We start from the raw sequence: 19,566 nt of genomic DNA on the forward strand, positions 1-19,566 counted from the left end.
GATTGAAAATAATTAAAAATCAAAATGCGTTTGCATTCCTGCGCTTGCGCTGCATGAATCTGGCAAAACCAATATCGACAAGCAAGCAAGATCTGCAATCTGCAGCAATAAAAAACCGCAACACATGCACACACACACACAGAAAACTTTGAAGGGAGTTGTGCGCACCAAGTTAGGTACGCCGTGGTGTTACACAAAGATAAGCAGCGTCTAACCGCCGTGGAAACGGGTTGACAAGCTACCAATAGCTTGTAGCTTTTTGTTGTGCTGCTTGTCTGTCGGAGGCGCGCGTCTGTCATCAACAGCGCCAACTTCGACATCATCAACGTCATCAAAAACACAAGATGGAATGTCAGACGGCCTGATCTGCAACAGGAATTTTGCCAAATTGCCAACTAACACAAACACACTTACACACACATACGCACAAACATACCGGAAAGCATATATTTATGACCGTACAAGCAATTCCAGTGAATATCACTTTGTGCCGAACATTTAATTATTTATTTTTTGGTCAAAATGCAGTGGCATACAAATTTCGCAACTCTCCGTAGTGGAATTCACTCAACCCGCTATGCTATGCTATGCTGCAACATATCATCTCCTGGCTTTGCTTAAGAACACGCTGCTGCCTCGAGCTGATGATTGGTTTGCTTGCAACCATATTTGTGCGTACTGCATGCTTTAGCATGTGTGTGTGTGCATGTGCGCGTTCTTGGTCTGCTCATGTCCAATTGTAGGCATTCATAATAATAACAATAATCATAAAACAGAAGCTGTGCCATTGGCAATCCGCCAATGTGTGGTGCCGTCGTCCGTGGTGTACTGGCCAAGAGCTTGCTCCTCCTGCTCGCTTGCATTAGTTAGCTGTAGGCTACTCTTGGCTTGCATTATGCACCCGCTATGCTCCAATACATATGCACACATATATATCATTGCATTCCCTAATTATGCTGGCTGTCACCAGAGCTCATTTTTGACTGCTATTGCTATTACTTCTGTTTATATGTTTGTATATGTGTATGAGTATGCAATTTTTTGCAGTTTTAATATTTTCGATTTGAAAAAAAAAATATTTTCATGCTCTTCACACTTATCCAACTGTCCGGCATTAATTTCGTACGCTTTGGTATGTACGTTGTCGCGCATGCGCAAACCGATTGCCACTGACTTGCATTGCATTGTGGTAATTTTGCAAGAATTATCAATATTTTTCGAAAATGGTGTAAATAGACTGCAAGACGATTACATTCTACGCACCTTCCCAAAGCGAGTAAGAAATTAACGAAATGTCGTGGAGGGCCGAGCTGGTTTTGATTTGGTGACGCGATTGGTGAAACGATTATGGTAAGGTCCAACCTTAACACATTTTACGGGCTTTAGAGATACTTCACGTGAATTTTAGTGTTCTATAAAGTCTACCGCTATCTTAGATATCAATTTCTATCTTAGATATGGTCCTTTTAGACATGGATTTCTAAATCAAAGTTAATTGGTTGAGAAGTTTTTCGAAATTAGTTATACAACGTTCATTTGATTTAAAGCCTTGAACAATCGGATCTTCAGCAACAGGTTAGTAAAGATTCTTCGTATGTTTGTTTTGCAAGTGTAACGGGTGATCCAAGTCGAGATACTTTTTTCAAGAGACCACTTTCAGCACGCAGTGAAAAAATATAGCAGCCGTTGCTGAGGGTATACACGAAGACAGTGGAGAGTCGATTCGGCGTCGTTCGCAGCAACTCGGACTGACGTATGGAACGACTTGGCGCATTTTACGAGGAGATCTTAAAGTTAAAACGTACAAAATACAACTTGTGCAGAAATTGAAGCCGCTTGACCTACCCAAGCCGCATCTCATTGCTCTATGGGCTCCTGAAAACTTTCAAGAAGATCCGACGTGTTCTAGCCAAATTTTGTTCATGATGAGGCACATTTCTGCCTCAATGGGTCACTAAACAAGCGAAATTGCCGCATTTGGAACGGAGAGCTTCAAGAGCTGTCATTTCATCCAGAAAAAACAACGGTTGGGTGAGGTTTGTGGACCGATGGAATCATCAGTCCATATTTCTTCAAATATGATGCCGGTGAGAACGTCCGTCAATGGCGACCGTTATTGAAACTCGTTATCTCAGCGACGTTAGTTTTTTCGAGGAACGCGAGCTAAAAATCTCGCCCTCAGTCGAGGAAGAGAACATTTAGCAATGTCTGTTTGTCTGTCTAATCCCTCACTTTTTGTGACATCGATTTAAAATTTTTTCCACATCTATTTCTCTCTAAGAAACTGATAATTCGTCGAAACCGCTGATATCGGATCACTCTAGCATAGCTGCCCAAGACATAAACAATTTTTTTATTTGTCGAATAAATTGTTTATATCGGAGTACGGTCATGACAATATCCGTGTAAAATGTTCAGATCGGACGATCATAGCCTATATCTGTTTAACACACTAACTCATCTAAATCAAAATAAAGATATTTATAAAATGTATTTGATTCCTAATGAAGTATCCAAATGTCGAGCTGAAAAAGGTAACAAATTGAGCTCACCGAAGTGCCAAAAAATGTATCCGATACATACTTTCCGTACAACCAGCAATTTGTTAAACCATAAAAAATATTTTAGATTGGCGCATTTCACTTTCGCTTCAAGCGTTTTTCAAACAACTTACATAAACCAACACCATTCCTATATATTAATTGCACCGCCACCATTTTCGTACCACTTATGATCCTCAGTGGGCTTAGCTATACCTAAAATGGCACATATAATTTCAATAACTCAATCTGTCGTTTAATTTAATAAATTCCAATTTTCCATTGCCTTTTAACAATAAAGTAATTCAGTGCATCACTCACCACCAACACATATTACACACATACTATTGCTATAGAAAAAGCGAACGCATCGATCGATAATCGAACTGCATAATAATATCCATCTATTTATGGCATTCACCAGCACACAACACATGCCTGAGTATGCGTGCCTGACACACATTCAATAAATGTCTCGGGCAATGCAACAATTCATCAAATAATCGATGTAAATATAATACATTCGCCAAAGTGCAGTATTAAAAGCAGACGATCATATTTTAATCACCGACTTCATATGAGTGCTACACACACAAGCCACACTTACATACTTACGCAGTAATATTTCTGCATTTCTTCATATACGTTGCAAGTATGTGTTGCACGTGCACGATCACAGCGCGGCTCTAAGTGTGCTACGAAAAATATTTAACAGGCAGACAGTGCGTCTTCATGCTGCCTTATACGCGGCATCGTGGAGGCATCATCATCATCATTATGATCGTCACTGCAGATTGCTACTGCGGGCGAGCAAGATGTACGCGCGATGATTAAAACACATTAAAAACTCCGGTAGCACAAGATGATCGTGCTGAGCGCGACATACGCGTATGCCGTCGACATCTGTGTGCACATACTACATACATACCTCTGTGCATAATGCCATAAAAACGGACTTGCTGTTTGTTGTTGAACCAAAAAGGATATGAATGTGCATATTATGCGAGACGTTTTTTCAGTCAAATCTTCAGCGCGCACTGTTATGTGGCTTTATTTCATATTTATTGTTGAAATAATATTCATATGTATTTAGGCATATGAAAATACATAGGAATAAGTAATAATAAGAATTTACTGGATCGGGGTCGGCCCACCTTTTGTACCCATTTACTAGTATAACTATCGAGCAATTTAACGAAAATCAGACTTTTCTCCACAATTAGAAGGTTATCTTCATCCCTCACTGTGATAGTTTTTTGAAGATTTTAAGTAACAGGTACTTTCAAGACCAAAAGATCGATCGAAAGAAAATACACAGAAAATTCGAAAGAACATTCTTTGGCATTTATTTTTTGAAGATTATCTTTTTCTAATGTTCGAAAGTGGCTCCGTCTCAGATGGTCCATCCGTTGAGCCCAATTTTCAATGACTCGTAAGAGCATTTCGACTGGTAACTGGCGAATGACACGCGTGATGCTTTACTCCAAGGTCTGAATCGAAGCGAGATTGCACGCATGGAGTTTAGACTTTACATATCCCCACCGAAAAAAGTCTAACGGTGTGATATCAAACGATCTTCATAACCAATCGATCGGCCCAAGTGTGAAATTATATGCTCAGACAAGTGTTCTCTCAATAAATTCATTTACTGATGTTATGTGTGTTAAGTGGCGCAGTAATGTTGAAACTAAATGACACAGAGATCACGAGCTTCAACTTCAGGTATCAAATAGTGGGTTATCCTGGGGCGATAACTGTCACCATTGACGGTTACGTTCTCACCAGCATCATTTTCCAAATATGGTCCGATGATTCCACCGGCCAACAATCCACACCAAATTGTATTTTTTTTTTATTTCTGGATCAAATTGCAGCTCTTGAATCTCTTCAGGTTGATCTTCGTCCCAAATCCGGCAATTTTGTTGTTTACATACCCATTGAGCCGGAAATGGACCGCATCGATGAACAAAAATTTTGCTCAAAAAAGTCGGATCTTCTTGGATCTTTTCAAGAGCACATAGAGCAAATCGATATCACTTGGGAAGGTCGAGTATCTTTACTTGTAGTTCTTGCACAAGCTGTAATTATGATTAAACCAATATTTTATAGCCCCGAAAGGAACGCACTTAATGATTATTGGAAGGGCCAAATGTCTTGGTTCGAGAAAGCATTTATCTTTGCGGAAAATTTGAGGTTGACTTATAGATTTAGAGGTTCTTGAATGAGCTCAAAAGCTCCGGGCATAAAATACCTATGTATATAATCTCAAATTCTTGAGCAACCGATCGTCAAGAGATTCATTCGATAAAAGGTAGACTGCGATCAACATTAACAACGTCATTGTGGCACGTAATTTACGCATATGAGCAAATGTAGCTTTATTGCATAATGACGATCAGTGTTGGTGATACTTTCACACACACATATCAGACAAACGCATTGCATTAGCTTTCCACCAAGGGATTGCATTTTTGTGCCGAATTTCCGATGATGCATGCTCTACTACGCGTTCTTGCAACATGGTCGCTCCATACACATATACATATATATATAATGTAGAATGCAGAAATGTGTATATTTTATCATTATTGTTGTTGTTGTTGCATTTTTCAAAGTGGCCACGGCGACTACCTGTTGTGATGTGTGTTATTAAGCGACGTCGCGACGACAGCCAAACGTCAACTTGTAGTCATCATGCCAATCCAAAAAGAGTCAACCAAAGCAGACAACATCAACAGCTACAACAACTAAAACATCACAACAATAACAAGGATAATATTAGTTAGTATAGTAATTTTTTGGCAAGATACATAACTTCGACAACAGTTTCAATTTACGCTGATCAACGGCGTTGATGTTCATGTTGATGTCGAGACGGATGGCATATGACCGTATGTTTGTATGTGTGCATGTGGCAACATTTGTACATTCCTGTGGGCCTTAGTGGTGGCTTAACTTTGGTTTCTTATACATATTGCTTGCTTAATGCTTTATTTTTGTGTTGTTTCTGTTGGATTTTGTGGCAAGTACAGAAGCTGCTACTTGATTTTTAGTAAATTGTAGTTTACTCTTGAGGTGGCTGGTTGTTCTTATTTTGTTGTTGACTTTATTTGAGATTTTTGGTACCGAAAATGCCATGTTGCGGTTGCCTACTAATTGATGTGCGCTACATCAGTTGTGTTGTCGTTGTTGCTGCTGTTGTTGTCACGCATTTTTTGGGTTTTTTGCCCTTACCTTCAGGTTTGGTTAAGTTATTTGTCAGTTGCAGCCAGGTTGATTTTTATTGGATTTGTAGTTTATGCTTGTTGTTTCTTTTTGAAATTTCTGCCACTTTTTCTTGACATTGACATATTTGGCGTTATGACACTTCAGTGGAGATAATATGGTGTGCTTAAGTTTTAGATTGAAGGCATCTATTTAGCTAGTTGGGGAGTAGTTATCGCTAAAAAATGTACAGGTAATAATCAAAGCGCTAGTTCAAGATGGCAACTTTAGATTGAAAATGAATTTCAACTTTTCCAGCTCAGCAGTTTTGGAGAATTTTTTTTCACCGATTCGAAGTGTAGCCAGGTCCTTCTCCACCTGGTCTTTCCAACGGACTAGAGGTCTTCTTCTTCTCTCTTCCCCCGGCGGAAACTGTGCCGAATAGTCTCAGAGCTGGAGCGTTTTCATCCATTCGGACGACATAATCTAGCCAGCGAAGCCTTTGTCTCTTATTACGCTACGTCAATTTTGTCGTACATATGTACATACATGTATGTATATCTCGTACAGCTCATCGTTCCATCGAATGCGGTATTCGCCATTGCCAATGCGTAAAGGACTATAAATCTTATGCAGAATATTTCTCTTGAAAACTCGTAACGTCGATTCGTCAGATGTTGTCATCGTCCATGTCTCTGCACCATAGAAGGACGGGGATGATGAGTGACTTGTAGAATTTGCTCTTTGTTTGTCGAGAGAGGACTTTGCTTCTCAACTGCAAACTCAGTCCGAAGTAGTACCTGTTTTTAAGAGTTATTCTGCAATGGATTTCGCGGCTGATGTTGTTGTTGGTGTTAATGCTAAGTCCAAGATAGACGACTGTTTGTTTGATGACAGGAGATATTTCTTCTTGCCCTCGTTCACCGCCAGATCCATTTGCTTTGCTTCTTTACCCATTCTGAAGAAAGCATAACTAACGGCACGGTTGTTGAGGCCAATGATATCAATATCATCGGCGTACGCCAGCACACCCTTATAGAAGATGGTATCTTCTCTATTTAGCTCTGCAGCTCGAATTATTTTCTCCAAGATTGAAGAAGTCACACGAAAGGGAGTCGCCTTGTCAGGAATCTCGTTTGGTATCGAACGACTCAGAAAGTCCTTCCCGTTCCTGACGGAGCTTTTGGTATTGCTCAGTCAGGCAGCTTCTTTTCGTACTGTCAAAAGCAGTTTTGAAATCGACGAAGGGAGGTATGTGTCGACCCTTTTTTCATGGGTCTTTTCCAAGATTTGGCGCATGGTGAATATCTGGTCAGTTGTTGCTTTCCAGGTCTAAAGCCACACCGATAAGGTCCAACCAGTTTGTTGACGGTGGGCTTTAATGTTTCACGCAGTACGCTCGATAAAATCTTATGTGTGATGTTGAGGAGGCTTATCCCACTGTAGTTAGCGCAGATTGTAGGGTCTCCCTTTTTGTGAATTTGGCAGAGCACAGTTAAATTCCAGCCATCGGACATGCTTTCATCCGACCATATTCTACAAAGAATCTGATGCATTGTCCTTATCAGTTCTTCGCCGAATTTCAATAGCTCAGCCGGCAATCCATCGGCCTCCGTTGCTTTGTTGTTCTTCAGACAGGTAATGGCTATTCGAACTTCTTCATGGTCGGGCAATGGAACGTCTGTTTCATCCTCATCGGTTATTGAAGCAGTTGTACCATCTCTTTGTGTTATGCTTTCATTGCCATTCAGTAGGTTGGAGAAGTGTTCCCTCCATTATTTCAGTATGCTATTAGCATCAGTCACTAAACCGACTTCCTCAACATTTCTAAGACCCTTTGATAGATTTTTGGTAGATCTAGATATATCATGGCTGATCATTTTATGCATTTTATCTAGAAGGTATTTTCATTCGAAATATTTGAAAATACTTTTTGTATAATTTTGGATTCAAATATTTCATAAAAACTTTGATCTACTAATTTGGTTGGAAACCTAAGAAATTTACCCCTAAAACTCACTTTTAACTACCAAAAATATTCAAAATAAATTAATTAAGATTACACATTTCTCTGGCTTGACTGCTCTAGTAATCTCCCTTGACGTCAATAAAGGGTAAATATATCGCTTCACTCCTTTAATTAAATCAGCCCATTTTTCTTGCCATTAGCATTCGAATTTCCGGTCACCAAATAATACGCATTGGCTTACATACCGGCATACGTGCCACTTTTTCATTATTGTAAATACTCTGTATAATCAAAATCGATGCAGTAGCTAATATTAACATAATCACAGTCACTACATGGCCTTTGGCAAGCGTTGAGCCAACGCCAACAGCAAGCAATCAAGTGAGTGACCAAACAACCAACGAACTTACTCAGCACTAACATACGAACAGGCATATGTAAGTAACTTTTTGATCGACTACCAAACACTCGCTTACTCTACACAAGCCTCTTTTTTATTAATACGCCAAACTGACCGACTGGCTCTGGCAGCTTTGTGCTGATCGCAATTTCAGCATAACTGCAGGGCGATCAATTAAAATTTTGATCGAATTTTCGTCAATTTGTGTATGATGCTTGACATGTGCCCGTCGCCAGTCACTGCACATGAACACACACCATTACACTGCAACGTCATCCACATGATTGTCGCGGGCTGAGCTTCAATCAACTTCATCTGCATCAGCAACGGTAGCTGTCTGTAGCTGTATCCCTGTCCATTGATGACTTTAGACCGTACACCCCTGCCACTGCCCCTCACGTGGACTTGACGTATCAAGCTAAATCATAATGAAAGCTGCTGCAATTCCAACAGATCAATGTAAAAATTTTAACGCCTCCAGCTAAACGCTGACTACGGACGACAATACACCGCTATGCCAACAAAATGTGCCCAGCCGACGATCGCTAGTGAGCAGTCACAGCGCCATTACCGCCTGTATGCCGGTGCGCCCGTGAGCCCGTGCGCTTGAAAGGGTGGTATATTTTTATTAAAGCGTAAATGAATTTCTGCGGCCAATAATAACTGCCGAAAACGCAAGCCGAGCACTTGTCGCTCCCTCATCAGACGTCCTGCTTGCCGGTCTCTTGGTGTTTTTTTCCGCTGCTGTTTCACTGCCGGAAAGATGATTATAACTTGAGATCGATCACTTGATGTCGTTGATCGCTAACTTGATGCGGCTACTGTAGAAAAGAAGTTGACGTACTGCGGCGGGCTGCCAGCCCTGCAGAAATAAACCGAAAGAATGCGTATGAAAAAAGTACTTTTTGTTTGGCGCTTTTTTGTTATTGTTGTTTTGCTTTTTTGCCTTTTCGCTGGCAGAAAATTATGTAGCGCATGTGTATGCTGAAAGACTTAGTCGCTGGGAGAAAATTGCGTTATTAAATTTCTGAACACGCTTCTCCACCACCGACCCGCGCACCGCCCATCGATAATACCCGCTTACTTGCCGTCCGAGTTACCCACACTAGCCGTCGCTTGGTTGTGGTGGCAGTCGACTTTATTTGACAAGTTTAGCCTTGAGCTATGCAGCGTGTTTGAAATAAGGTTTAACATTAACTTGATTGAAGTATTTTTCGGCGTAGTGATTAATGTTTATCCGCAGGATCAACAGCGAGATCTTATGCAGATTTCGCTGATAGCAGCGTATTCACAATGAAGTGTTGAATTCATAAGAATTGAGTGTGGCAATGGGTTGAAATTAGGTGCAGTAGGATGATTCTGGACTGACTAAAATGTTGAGAGTTACAAAGCATCGACTTAGAGATAAAATGTGATACGACAAAAGGGCTATTTAAAAATATTGCCGCCTAAGAAATAACCGTTCTTAATACGCCAACTTTCATTATGAAGTCGTTCGAGAACTCGCTCCGTAAGTAATGGATTAAAGAGTTAACGAGGTCAAGCCGTGAGTTATAGAAATATTTTTCCTTGCAGCAAGCGTATTTGAAAACTTTATAAACTAACCACAGTTGCTTTCTAAAGTCTTCATTGGGCTGTGACTTACTTTAACTCTCAGGGAGGGATGATTGGATGATTAGATAAGGCCCCTTATATATATATATATAATATATATATACATATATATACATATATACATATATATAATTTATAAATCGGAAGAATAAATATTATTCACAACAAATCTTTTATTTTCTTTATATGTAGTTGTAGTTGTCTCAATAGTCTTAAATTCCTTCAGCGCATTTGTTTTAATAGCTTCAATGGACTCATGACGCTATCCCCGATGCTGATTTTTCAGTTTCGAAAACAAAAGAAAGTCACTCTGGTGAATATGGTGGCTGAACGATGGCGCTCGATTCGTGTTTGGTCAAAAAATCAGTCACAATATTTTGGTATAATTTAAACATTGACACGCTTCAAACCAAAAAATTAATCAAAATGTGTTGAGTCCTTCCATAAGAAGTGCCGAGATCCACTGCTATCTCTCTGATGCCAACATGACGATTTTCAAGCACTGTTTCTTTCAATTTTTTTCGAAATTGATTTCATTAATGATAACTCGCATAAAGCAAATTTTTGATGACACCATCCCTTCACTGCATGAGTTGAGCCCTAATATTTGTGCTTATGATAAAGTTGACGCCGCCAAACACTTGGGCAACATTTTCAACGATTCCGTAGCGATGATACTATTGGAAACACAATTTTTCAAAAAAAAACTCATTATTGACGTTTTTTATGGTAAAAATCACTTAACAGATGGAGTTCAAAGTGCACACGAACTTATATGGACCAGTCCGGGTCAAATTTCATCAGATGGTATTACTTGATAATATTATCTATCTTGTTTGTATCTTAATTGTACACTATTTTTTAGTTTTTAATAACTGTTTTCATAGAGAGTTTAATTTTTAAAGCAAGATATAGTCTTTCGAAGCTTTCACTCTCAAATTAAGAGAGCATCAGAGAAGGCTAACATGAATTTGTTAATAAATTATTTTTTGAAAACGTGTATAATTATTGTGATTTTTTTGAAACTTTCATTGCTAACAAAACTTTGAAAAAAACTTTTTGGAGCTTTTAAGCTCATTTTATAGCCTTTTATAGTACGTAGCTCTGACAGTACTTATGTAATTAAGTTTATTCAAGATTCCTACTGCTCTGTAACTACTTTCACATTAACAATCTCCTTAATTCTGTGCTCATTTGCCACAATTAATTAAGTTGTTGAATACTTATGACTGAAGCACACTGATCTTATTTGACCTCTACGGCATGCAGCTTGATGATCTTCAATGATCATGTACATACGTAAATACACATTTACTTCACAAATTACAACAAAACGTAGTACTATAAGCAAACCAATATCTTTCTAACCAAGCCATAAACTCGCAATTAGAATAATTGGAATATTTTCGAGTAGAATACTTTTTTCGTTTTGCGCGCAGTTGACCCAACGGTCACAAGTGAATGCATGGGAATCATTAGTAAAGTTAGATCTAACAAGAAATCTGTATAACACGGAGATAACTGCGCAACAAAGCGAGTCTTTTCAAGACTTTTATTGAAATATATAGTAAGTTTCCAACACTTTGTTAACTTTTCGCTAATAAAATTATAAATGGAATTTTTTGATTTCAATGAGATGACAAGTGCAGAGCAAAGAGGCTGAAAGCTAAAAAAAGCTATAAATAAAGCTTTGTGACCAATAAGCGCACGTTCTCATGTATTTACTTAGCTACGCGTGAAAGCGCAAAAAATGGCAGTGAAAGAAACACAATAATAATAATGCGCGAGAAGTGTGTGATAGATGAGGAAAGTAAATAAATGAAATAAAAACTGAAAAGTGATCACGCTGATCGTACGATTGAGACATGTGAGGCATTCAATTAGGGCACTATGCCTGACTGGCTGCTCGTTAAATTTTCAAAACCTAAATTAAATATATTTAAGAGTAAAAGCTGCTATTTATTTGTATATATATAGTTTTTTTAATGAAGAAAAAACGTACAATGAAACAGAGAAGAGGCAACTGTTGCGCCAATCAAGCGCCGCAGCTTGTGTGTCGATCATTAGAAGCTCTGCGCTGATGGGCAAACAAATCAAGTGTCATCAGTAAGTAAATCAATCCAATCACAGTGACAATCAACACAATGCTAGATACATATACATACATATGTATATGTATATTTATAAAGAAATATACATATTTATGTACGTTGGCGTGTATATTTATTCATGCACACGTGCAAAGCAGCTATTCAATGGTGATCATGAAATTGATTGTGACGATCAGTGACAAACTTTTTTTCTACATAAAACTAATACATACCTACCAGCAGCTCATTCAAGCAAAGCAAGCGTGTCAGAATTGAATGAAATTGGGTTGGCTGCTACTCAAGCCGTGATTACTCTTCAAGGCATTGCGCTGACAATGATCGAGAGTTCCAACAATTAGCAGCAAATTTCCAAAAATAATATTGAAAATCACAAAAACCGTTGAATATACACACATTTAGTTATAGCTGTGTGGATAGGCAAGAGAAATTTGCTGCTTAAAAGCAATAAATAAACAATAAGCAGAGAAATACATAAAGTAGCAAGACAGTTAATTATCTGTTGGTGGCTTGCTTTATACCAAATTAAGCCAACATTTATTTGAGTAAATAAAAACTTAAATACCGCACAATTAGTCGTTGCCACAGTAAAGAATAAGTCTTACAAAAACCAATCTATAATACTCATTTGTTTGAGACATTATTTTTATACTTTTACAATAAAAATTTTCTTTTTCTTGCAGAGCCAGGCTTTGGCATTGACACGCGCTGCAAATGCCGCCGCCGCTGCTGCAGCCGCCTCAGCCAATGCGGCCGCCGCTGCCGCTGCGCAGGGCATCAAACCCGCCGGCACAGCCAGTTTAGCTGAGTTGGCGCTGAAGAAAGAGCATTCTTTGTCACCACCACACAGCATCGGCAGCGGCAGCAGCGCAACACCGGGTGCTGCTTCCGCGACCAATATCGATGAAGGCGGTGGGAGTGCTGTGACTGCGGCCAATTATCGGCGACGCCCCTCGCTGCAAGGTGTGCAAGACAAATTGGCGCAATTGCAGATGCAACATCAGCAGCAACATCAACAACAACAGCAACATTTACAACAACAACAGCAGCAACATCAACAGCAACTGCATGAGCAGCATCAACAACAGTTACGTGAACAACTTGCCGCCCATGATGAGGCGCGCAGTCCGCATTTCGGCAATTTGGCGGCTAGCTTGGCTGTTGGCGCCGCCAATACGGCTATTGTGCGTTCACGCTCCACAGATGCCAACACCTCGCCGAATGCCAACACACATATGGGCGCCGACAACGAACGTCACATTTCCTCGACACCTTCTAGTCAGAATGCCTCATTGGCCGTCACACCAAAGATGATGGAACGCGATGAACGTGCCGGCTCCGGCAATGGTGGCGTTGTTAGTGCCAATCCTGGCTTGGTTGGTAGCATTAGTTGCTTGCCACCGGCTGCATTGAATGCAGTCGCTAGCAGCATGGCGAGCGGTGTTGCGGGTTCATTGCATTCCGGCGTTGCTGGTGTGCCCACACAGGCGGAGCAGTTGTTGTCGTCAACGCCGTCGGCTTTGGAAAGCCGCGCACGTGAATTCGATCCAGCGAAAGTTAATTGTGAGTACAACAGAATTACTACTATTCAATTGATCACAACTTAAATTATGTGCATATATTAATCACTGCAAAGAATTGCGGTCCGACTTCTTAAAAATAAGCTTTATGCTCTTATTGTCATATTCGAAAAATTGAGTTCTCAAAATTACTGTTCCAAAATCTCAAAATTTTTCCATAGTACATTCCTCAAACTGATAAATAATTTAGAACGTATGATTCGTACCGTCTTTCGTAATTAGAGCATCTAACAATGTTCAACGTCCTACAATCGTCGTCAATAAAGTCTGTGAACAACCTTTTAAAACTGATGCACTCGTGCTCTTTCGAATAACCCTTTTAATCTTTTCTTTCTCTCATCCTCTCTCTAAAATTCTATAAGCCGCCAGCTGCAAACCAACAAGCCTGAGCTTATGTATAAATCTTAGCCAATCTTGAACTATAAAATATCTAAAAGTTTGCTGCCAAAAATCCGTCTTAAAGCAACCGCTTTCGCTACTATTAATTCAAGCGACTCTCACACACACACCTAAACCAACCACATACCCAGCCTTACCGGATTTCCTTTGACTGCTTATCCATAAATTTATATGCACACTTATCCCTCAATTATAATGATACATGTAGCAGCTTACATACATATATATATTCTCATAAACACATAGATATATACTCGCCAAGTAAGTCTGCGTATCCAACATTATAAAATTTATAATCCCTTTTTGGCTTTGCTTTTACGCTTTGGCAATTTCTCTGCCTTGCTTAAGCGCAACCTGGCAAACCCTATTATTATTTATTTCCTAATACTTCCAATGCTTGTTCAAGGATTAGTTACTCGTTTGTCTCCCCTTCACTACTTCATTAAAATAATAACATTTCACACTCGTTTGATCAAATCACAGACGATTCAGTTGTGCGACTAGTCGTTGTCAAGCAGTGTGTGCGTGCAAAGGTGGTGAACGAACGAGAAAACAAAGCTGTAGTGAATGTTTAATTGAAGTATGTCTTCGGAAACCATGTGTTTTTGCTATGGTGGAGCCGTACAATGGGCAAATCCTTTAATCCTATGCAATAAGCATTCATCAAAGTGTACTTGGAATATATAGGTGCTTATACCATATATATATTGTATATACATATATATATGCATTTATTAAGCGTGTATTAAGGCAGAATAATCTAGAGAGATCTAATATTGGAGAGTTGGAAGTCAGTTAATAATTTTGGATACATTTTCTAGCAAATTATTTACAGCTTAGGCTAGTCTAAGAACTCAAAAAAAAAAAAAAAAAAAAAAGTAAAAATATTTTTCTAAAGTATACTCCACAGACCAATAACGTTATTCCGTTGGTGGAAAGTTTTTTTACCCTGAATAATCAGCTTCGACTTTCCTGCTTTTGGGTCAATCAGCTCCAACACTTAATATTTTAACTTATTTTTTCTCCAAATTGCTTTTTTGAAATCGACGGACGGTGGTACTCGAAGAATATCGCACCCTATCCACATTTTTTGAACTTTTTGTTAACAAAAAGTGTTTATGTACCTCCATATACAGTGTCGCATCAAACTCATTGGACTTACTCGAGTCTCACACATATTCCGTCATAACTTTTTACATGTGATACTCGAGTTAGTCCAATGAGTTTTGTCCGACACTGTACATGTTTTAAATAGCCAGAAAAATCGATTCTCTCTTCATTTCTCTCCGAATAAATTTTAGAGTTTAGCTGTTTTTTAATAAATTTTAATTTCGGAGATACAGCCTTAAGAATTTGAGCGCTCGAGGCTAGCTAGGCTAAGTGCGCTGTTTTTAAACGCGTTTTTTTAACTGTGATTTTGAAGTCGGTTTTCAAGATTTCTCGAGAACTACTTAACCGATTTTCATGAATCTTACACAGACCTTTGAGATACAATTCTTAAAGACTTGGACGAAGCATTTTTTTCGATTACAAATATTTGAAAAAAAAGATTTCGGAAAATTTTCACTGAAATTTTCATTTTTGTTTGTACAAATGTCTGCCAAAAATCGGATTTTCGGTTTTTTTCTTCGTCCAAGTTCTAAGTTGAGGTCTTAACTAAAAATCCTATTTTTTTCAACGCGGCCGCGTCTTTTTTCCAAGGGGTCACCGGAAATGGTGTTGCAATGGCCGAGTTTAAAATATTTTGTTCCAATTTTAGTATTTCTTTGATAATAGTGTGTGTTTGGAACAATAAAAAATTGTAATGAAATATTTAATTTTTTTATGACAAAAAAGTTTTTGAAAACAGTCTGTTTTTTGTCCAAGGAAACTCATGTAACCCCTTAAATAATACCAAGCTACAAAAATGAGCTCAATAAAGCATCGAAAAGGGGTTCAAAATATATAATGTCATATACTAAACAAAAATTTTCACTTACCTCACTACGTAGGCAACATAACGCCTTTTGAAATATTTTAAGCTTCGAATATTTTCCTAATTCTAAATAATGATTTCAATTATTTTTAGTATTAACAAGAATTATGATACTAAAATTCAATATAATCATTAATTTTGATTCTTATTTTCGATAATCCACTACTAATGCGCGCAGTCAAAGAGAGGCTTTAAAATAAATTACCGCTACCCAGGAAATATAAAAATCAGCTGATCAGCCTACCTAACGCGCACACATCTGCAGATAGATGTAGCAGGAAGGTATGAGTACTACCATCTTAACGTTGCCCAAAGGCAGGCTTTAATAGCGACCCCTTTTATTTGCTGCAAATAACATATACATATATGCATGCCACAAAGCAAACACACCAATATACATAGACCAATATACATAAGTACCAAATGTGTATGTGTGTGTACATTCGTTGGCGCGCTTGCTGAAGCTACAAAGCGATGGCATTAAAATAATTCAAAAACGGCTTAGGGATTAAAGGGATTAATCGGCCACGCTAATGAAAATTGTAACATTGCGGTTGCCAGGCAAATATATTCGCTGCTACGAAATTAAATGCATAGCCGCACATGTTTACGAACGTACCATATATAAATATGTATGTGTGCTTGCTGCTAAATGCAAACGACTCGCTAAACCAAAGCGGCAGTAAATGATAAAGCAAAAACAATTATTCAACAAAAAACCCAGAACGATTTGTATTTAAGGGCAAAGCTCTTAATTCGCCTTCGCTTTTGCTGTTGCTTTTGTTGTTATTGATTTTATTTTCATATGGTACGGTTAAAGGATTTCAAGGATTTGCCCAAAAATGTGCATTTAAAGGAAAATATTGATTTTAGGTGCTTACAAATAAATCCCTATTTGCGAGTATGTGTGGTGTGTGTGTGTTTGTGTCAATTTTTATAACGTTTACATAAATGTAATATCTATTCTATATGGAGCTATGTGGCGGGATTTACGCCAAAACCACAACACTGTATAATACTTTCAACACAAACAATACGCAAGACTCGTCAAGGCATGACAGAAAAAGTGAAAATACAATTTTGTATAAAAATTAAGTTGAGATTTAAGGGGTTACATGGGTTTTCTCGGGTAAAAAAGCCTTTTTCCAAAACAATTTTTTTCTCACAAAAAAAATTAAGGATTTTATTAGAATCTTTTATTGTTACAAACATACACTATTAACAAAGAAATTCAAAAATTTTTGGAAACAATTATTTAAACTCGGTCATATCGACGCTATTATCGTTGGCAAGATAACTCCTTACAGGATCATCTAAAGTGAAAAAACTAGCTTTAGTGAAAACCTTAACTTAGAACTTGGACGAAGGAAAAAAACTGATAACTTTTACAAAAAAAAATGAAACTTTAGAAAACTTAGAAAAAAGGTCAAAATTCCCACCAGTGCTTTGTTTATTAGAAGTCACATTTTAGAAGAGCTTTTATTCCGAATTTCCCGAAAATATAGCATCATACCAACCTCGAAACTAGTTTAGTCCGTTTTCACAACTGTTTAACATCTAACGGAAAAATACCAAATTTTCTATCCTACTGAACACTGCGACGAATTTTCAAAACTGCTGACAGAATTTTGTATGACGCTGCAAGTACAACACCAAAACTGGAGAATCTTTACTCCGAGCTAAATTTTTTTGCTGCTTCAGCCATCACCTCCACATTTCTAAAAGTGGTCTACCTTGCAATGTTTTTTGTAATACAAAATGGAAGGAACAGGGTTACTTAAAACCATTGAGTACCTAAGGTCCATATTTTATGAAATTTTTAACTCAAATGTAAATGTGAATGAGATTAAGATTCAATGCTCCCGACTGATCCAATTTAGCTCTACCTTCTCTTTATAGACCAGATTTGACAACTTTCCTTCGTATTCTTATACTTTTAATACCATTACAGATATTACTAACAAAATATTATCTATAAACTCTGTCAATATCAAATATCTAATTCAACTATATGTAGATACATAGGTACCCTTATGACCTAGAAAGTACATGCTTCAACTCGAGGTGTGCATGTCGTGCGTACGAACCTCAAACAACAACGCCAACAATATCCAAAATTCTGAAACACATACTCGTACCGTTACATAATAGCAAGTGAGTTAGTATTGGTAACTGCTGGTGTATGTAGAGGTGAAGCCTTTGAGGGAAGTGTGTCACTATTTTTGGTTAGAGAGATAAAAGTATGTGTAGACAAACACACATAAACGCACTAGTTCTATAACAATATACATATATGTATATATGAGCATGTGATCGAAGAGTTTTTAGGCGCTTATACATAAGTATGAAGACCTACATACGTATAAAGAATTCTACCTCTTCTTTATGCTATTTAACGTTCGAAATAAATAATTTGAACCTTTTAAGTGTTTGTCAGCGGAGTGTATATATGTACATACATCATACTTGGAAAACTAGTGTGTGATAGAGGCACTTGTTTGAATACATGTATATATATACATATATATCTCCAATACTGTCAAGCATTCAAACAAGTGCCCCTATCACACACTAGTTTTCCAAATCTCTGGTACTTACCACCCGTTTTCATCAAATTTGAGTTGCACGTTTAACAAATTCTACCACTCCTTTTGTCCGTCAACAAACTCGCACATTTATCATCATCAACAACATCTCAATGTATTAAACACAAACCATATGCATGCATAGTTGCATGTGTTTGGCATTTTGGCGCTGACAATATCGTCAATGGCGTCATTCATCGATGTTGTCACCAACTACATTCATAAGTCTTCGCCTACCATAGCACCTACAGCACATTGCTACATTTCACCTCTGCCGCTTTGCTTACTGTGAGTGCTACTGTCAATTTCCATGTGTATACTCTTCCTATGTATGTATATATGGTATATAGCGACGAAATGCTGCAAATCCTTAATCCAAAGGATTTCCCATCGCCACATTCTAATGTGTGCACAGCTCGATAAATCTGAATGCGCATAAAGACGAGCACATAGAATTGCATAGCTACCTATACATATAAGCACTCGATTTGTCTGTGTAAATATGTTATTATATGCTTCTATGTAGATGTGCGTTTTGTCTCACGAATTTATATCACTTTGCGTATTAGCAGGTTGTTCATCAGCATATGTGTTTTGTGTTTATGACTGTTTAATATTCTAAAGACATTTAATATTAATTAAAAAATTAACGAAATGAACATGTTTAGGTTTATAATTTTTAAAAACTCTAAGTTAACTTAATTGATTTAAGGGTGTAAATTATTAAATTATTAAATATTAATTTTGGAAACAGTCTGCAAAATAATATATTTAAGGAATACTTGAAAAATGTCGCCTCTTATAAGGCTTTACTCTAATCCTCACATAAATTATGTATTTTCAACATTAGTTAATTACAAAACTTTGAAAATTTTTCCATCAAATAAAAGGCTTTTTCAGAATATGTTAAAATAATCGTCAAATAATTTTACAGTTTCTTACAAAAATCGCAGTTAATATCAAGCCAATTCAATTTCACTTAATTTTAACTCATTAATTAAAAACAAAATACTTTAATCATTAATATAAGCTGGCAATTCTATTATACCTGTTTTTGTAGTTGCATTTTTGTTCTAATTTATTTATGTATGTACTTTTATTTCACCTCTTCAATTAATAAAAAAACAATTAAATACAAAATTTTTATTTTAATGTACGCTGGCAACTCTATTCAAAGTTTTTATAGTTCCAT

General features: G+C 37.6%; 1 protein-coding gene across 1 annotated transcript in view; it reads left to right on the top strand.

Annotated features, from left to right (window-relative positions):
• The window catches only part of LOC126755644 (uncharacterized), a 156,743-nt gene that overhangs the window by 66,438 nt on the left and 70,739 nt on the right, over positions 1–19,566 (top strand). The window contains exon 2 of the mRNA XM_050468357.1: positions 12,519–13,398. Within this exon, the coding sequence (XP_050324314.1) occupies positions 12,519–13,398 (880 nt within the window). The remainder of the gene's footprint in view (positions 1–12,518; positions 13,399–19,566) is intronic.

The sequence above is a fragment of the Bactrocera neohumeralis genome, chromosome 4 (genome assembly GCF_024586455.1).
Source record: "Bactrocera neohumeralis isolate Rockhampton chromosome 4, APGP_CSIRO_Bneo_wtdbg2-racon-allhic-juicebox.fasta_v2, whole genome shotgun sequence".
Lineage (NCBI taxonomy): Eukaryota > Metazoa > Arthropoda > Insecta > Diptera > Tephritidae > Bactrocera > Bactrocera neohumeralis.